Genomic DNA, 4,138 nt, shown 5'->3' with positions numbered 1-4,138 from the left:
TCAGGGAGAGTATCTAACAAGTGAGTTTATTCTGGAAAAACTCCAAAGACACTTCTTGGTACAGATACCAGAAAGTTGTCAGTGCCTGGTAGAATCATGGTAAGAAAGTGTGCTACAGTCTCAAAGGCACACGGTTTGAATCTACTAACTGCTCCACAGGAGAAAGACAGACAATCTCTTCCGGTGTCATTTACTGCCTCTCAAAATCTGCTGGAGGGTCAGCTACAGGTTGGTTCCAATTTGATGGCACACAACACAATAATAAGCCCTTTCTTCCAAAGAGCTACTGGATGGACTTGAACCTCAGTCAGTAGCTATCCCCTTGCACCACACAGGGACTCCTCCTAAATAACAATACTGGTAAAAGATATGTTGCTATAACCACAGAGTAAATGAAAGTTTCTAATGTAAAAAAAACAAAATAAAGCAAACTTCTCAACCCCTATTGGAAAAGTGACTCTCAGTCAAGAAAACACTTGATTTACCATGAAATTTAAATGGAAAAGAATCAGAGCACGTTTATAAGCCATTCCAGGAAACATTTGTATGAAACGGAAATTCAAAATAACCCAAAACAGGTTAGCAGTTTTTGTGACAGACAAGAAACAAATACATGTTTCATAATAGTAAAATCTGTTGCCCATGATCTTTTGATCCAAGTGGTAAACAGCTGTGCTTCATTCAAAGATGGCAACTAAGATGTGCCTTTGATTGTACGTTAGTTTGCAGAATCTTGTCAGTAATGTTGCTTTCAAAAGTCCTGCCACATTCTTCACCCTGATAAAGTATCAGGGGCCCTGATGCAGGAGTTTGGTTTACTGGCAGGACCCTGCACAGCAACACACACTCAAAATTGCTCTGTCAGTCCCACCTATGAGCAGGGCCAGGACTGTGCCATTGGCATGTTGTTTGTTGTTAAGTGCCATCTAGTCATAGGCAACTCATAGCGACCCTATGAACAAAAGTCGTCAACACTTGTCTGACTTTCATCCTTTCTCCTGGTTCATAGGGATTCCAGACGCAAGCTATTTCAGAACTGGATTCCACTCCTGCTTTCAAGTTTGTTTTAATCAGGGAGCTCCACCAAACACTGTCCGCCATGGGTAACCATTAACACATTTGACACAGCGTCACAGTGTTCAGCTTCACAGCAAACACAAGTTACCTCTGTATGGCAAGTGGACACATCAGGGCAATACGACCTAGAAGAATGTTTGAACAAAAACAATGAAAAACAGGCCTGAGGGCCACAGATTCAAAGTCACTCACCTTTGGATTGGTAACACTACTTTCTGTCCACTAGGCTAACTGATCACTCTCTATGTTGATGTTATTGTTGTTAAGTGCCGTCAAGTCGTAGGCAACTCATAGAGACCCTATGAACAAAAGTCTTCAACACTAGTATGACTTTCATCCTTTCACCAGGTTCATAGGGTTTCCAGAGGTGAGCTATTTCGGAAGTGGATGCCACTCCATTTACTCTTCCATTTTGGTTTAATGTTATTGCAAATTTATCTCTGACATGATGGATAATATGAAGTATTTTCACTACTCTATTTCAAATTTGATGAAGTCAGTGTGCTGAGAGTATCAAATAGTTTCTTTATGCAAGGAGCATCCTCACTTTGGAGTTTACCACTTTTTCAACTCACGGGTTATCTCTGACAGTCACAACCTCCTCTTTGAATTCCTTCAAGGCCCCCTCTCCTGGGCAATTACTGAAGCAATTATCTTGGCTAATGCAGCTTGTTTAGCAGGACAGTCACCTAAGGCCTGGTTGTGAGATTCTGGGTACTGGCACATCAAATTGTGTTCTATTTTGGTCAAACTGTTTCCTTAAGTAGCAGCAAAACAACTTAAAGTTTTTATGAGTTTTCAGCATTCTATTTTCATAAGTTCTTGTCAATGGTAGAAAATTCTTTGTTTCAAGCAAATACAAAACCCATTGATCTCCAGTCAGTTCTGATTCACAGAAAACTTCCACGTATTCCTGTTTTGTGAACTGTCCCAAACTGGGAAGAACATCATGATAAATGGAGAAGAGATAGATATTGTGACTTTATCCTGCTTGAATCCACTGTACATACTCTTGATATCAGCAGCCAGGAAATGAAAAACCATATTGTATTGTGAAAGTCTACTTTTAAGGACATCCTCAAAGTGCTAAAGAGCAAAGATGTTAGTGTCAAAAGTAAGGTGTGCCCGATTCAAACCATAGTCTTTTCAATCACTTTATTTGAATCCTACAGTTGTACAATGAATAAAGATGACAAAAGAAGAAACCATGCTTTTGCGTTGTAGTGCTGGAGAAGAGTGCTGAATATCTTACGTGTCTTGGAAAAGATGCTCCTTGGAAGCAAGGATAAAAGAAACTTTGCCTGGCATACTTTGAGCATGTTGGAGGGTTAATGTAGAAGAGAATACCCTCAGCAAGATGGACTTACAGAGAGATTGTAACGGTGGTCTCAAGTGTATCAGATGATTAGGATGCCACTGGACAGGGTACGATTCAAATCTACTTTTCATGGGCCTTACTCAAAGGGACTTGACAACAGTAACATCTACAAACCCCAAAACAAATTCACTATTAGTAAGAGCTTACTTCTTCTTGACGATTGGCAGACATGTATGAGAAAACTTGTGTTTTCTAGTGTTGTTACTAGGGTGTCACTGAGTCAAGTAAAACTCAAAGTGATCCTCTAGGCTGTTCTATCCTGTGTTATCTTTTTTATCTCTGACATATTTTAAGCTCATTGCAGCAATCACTGTCAATCCATCTGTTGAAGGTTTTCCTCTCTTTCCAGTGCAGAACAACAGTAACAGGCATTTTATGTAAGCAAAACGATGTATCTTTTTGCTTCCTGATTTATCTCACATAGCATAATGATTTTAAGGTTCATGCATACTATAACATGTCCAGAACTCTTTCCTTTATTCTGGATTAAAACTACTGCAACGCATCTATCGAGTTTTGTTTGTCTATTTTTCTAATGGTAGACCTTTGGATTAGTTCCATCCTTTGGCTTTTGTAAATAACATTGCTGTAAATATTTGTGTACAAGTCTATTTGAGTTCTTGCTTTCATTGTCTGATACATATACCAATGATTGATATTCTTTTTTTATTTTCCAAATCAGTTTATTAATAATCCTGATAGCTGGCATTATTTGGTTTAATAAAAACCACATAAAATTAGCCAATCATCTAAATTAGCTACATGTACAAAAGATATACAAATTAAAACCATTTTAAAAATAGATACCATAATTTTGTAATTGACCACCATATTTGTATTCAGAAATTATTTGTAAAAACTAAAACCAAATAAAAACTGTACATCATATACTTTGAGTGATTTACATCTTGGAAAACAAAAGCAGTCTCTTCACTTTCACACATTTAATGTATCTGGAGGGTTGAGGAGAGAAACACCATGATACTTGGAATTTTTGTATTTTTCTCTTACTGACTGCTGTGCGTGCTGTGGTGCTCTGAGGTAGGTCTGATGAAGGTCTATGAGACAAGGCTTAAGACTTTCTAGGGTATATCCAGTCTTCTGTACTAAAGAATCAGGCCAGCTCTGTCCCCTGACTGTGTAGAGTGCTATACGAAAGGCTGCAGCAGCAACAACTGACGGTAAATACTTCAGGTATGGATCAGCATCTATCAAACTTAATTCTCCCGGAAACATGGCTAGACTTTCAACTTTGCAGTCCGCTGACTGCTGATGTAGAAAGTATCGAGTAAGAAACTGATTTATTGTTGGTGCTGCTAAATCAAAAACAAGGACCTTCAAAACTAAATGTTCCATTCTCAGAACTTGTTTCTTGGTATAGGTGTCATCTGTAATGTATACAAATTCTGCTACTTCTGGAGGATATATTTCTTCAAACTTTGAGGCTAAAAGCATAGCAGCAGTGCCCACAAGCTGAAGTTTTTCTCTCAATACAGACATCGATGAAAGGAATCTGTCAATGTAGTTTACAGCCAAGTACAACGTCTCATTCTGTAGCTTATATTCTTCTCCTACTTCCACTAACCAGTCCACAAGGATAGCCCTCATACTGTTAGTGATGTCTGGTTGCTTCTTCATGTAACCCACTTTAGGTTTACATTTAACCTCCATTTCTCTAAGGTA

The 4,138-nt window shown here is 38.5% G+C and overlaps 1 protein-coding gene across 1 annotated transcript; it reads right to left on the bottom strand.

Moving 5' to 3' along the window:
• Positions 1-3,130: 3,130 nt before the first annotated feature.
• LOC102850124 (cyclin-A2-like) lies at positions 3,131-4,132 on the bottom strand (the record flags this gene model as incomplete). Its single annotated transcript, XM_006899315.1, has 1 exon — positions 3,131-4,132. A coding segment is annotated over one exon (741 nt), but the record flags the coding sequence as incomplete, so codon positions are not given.
• Positions 4,133-4,138: the final 6 nt, after the last annotated feature.

This window comes from Elephantulus edwardii, unplaced genomic scaffold (genome assembly GCF_000299155.1).
Source record: "Elephantulus edwardii isolate Elephantulus edwardi_28Jun2011 unplaced genomic scaffold, EleEdw1.0 scaffold00252, whole genome shotgun sequence".
Lineage (NCBI taxonomy): Eukaryota > Metazoa > Chordata > Mammalia > Macroscelidea > Macroscelididae > Elephantulus > Elephantulus edwardii.
Note: the sequence above shows the minus strand (reverse complement) of the source record. Positions and strands in the feature narration are given on the sequence as shown.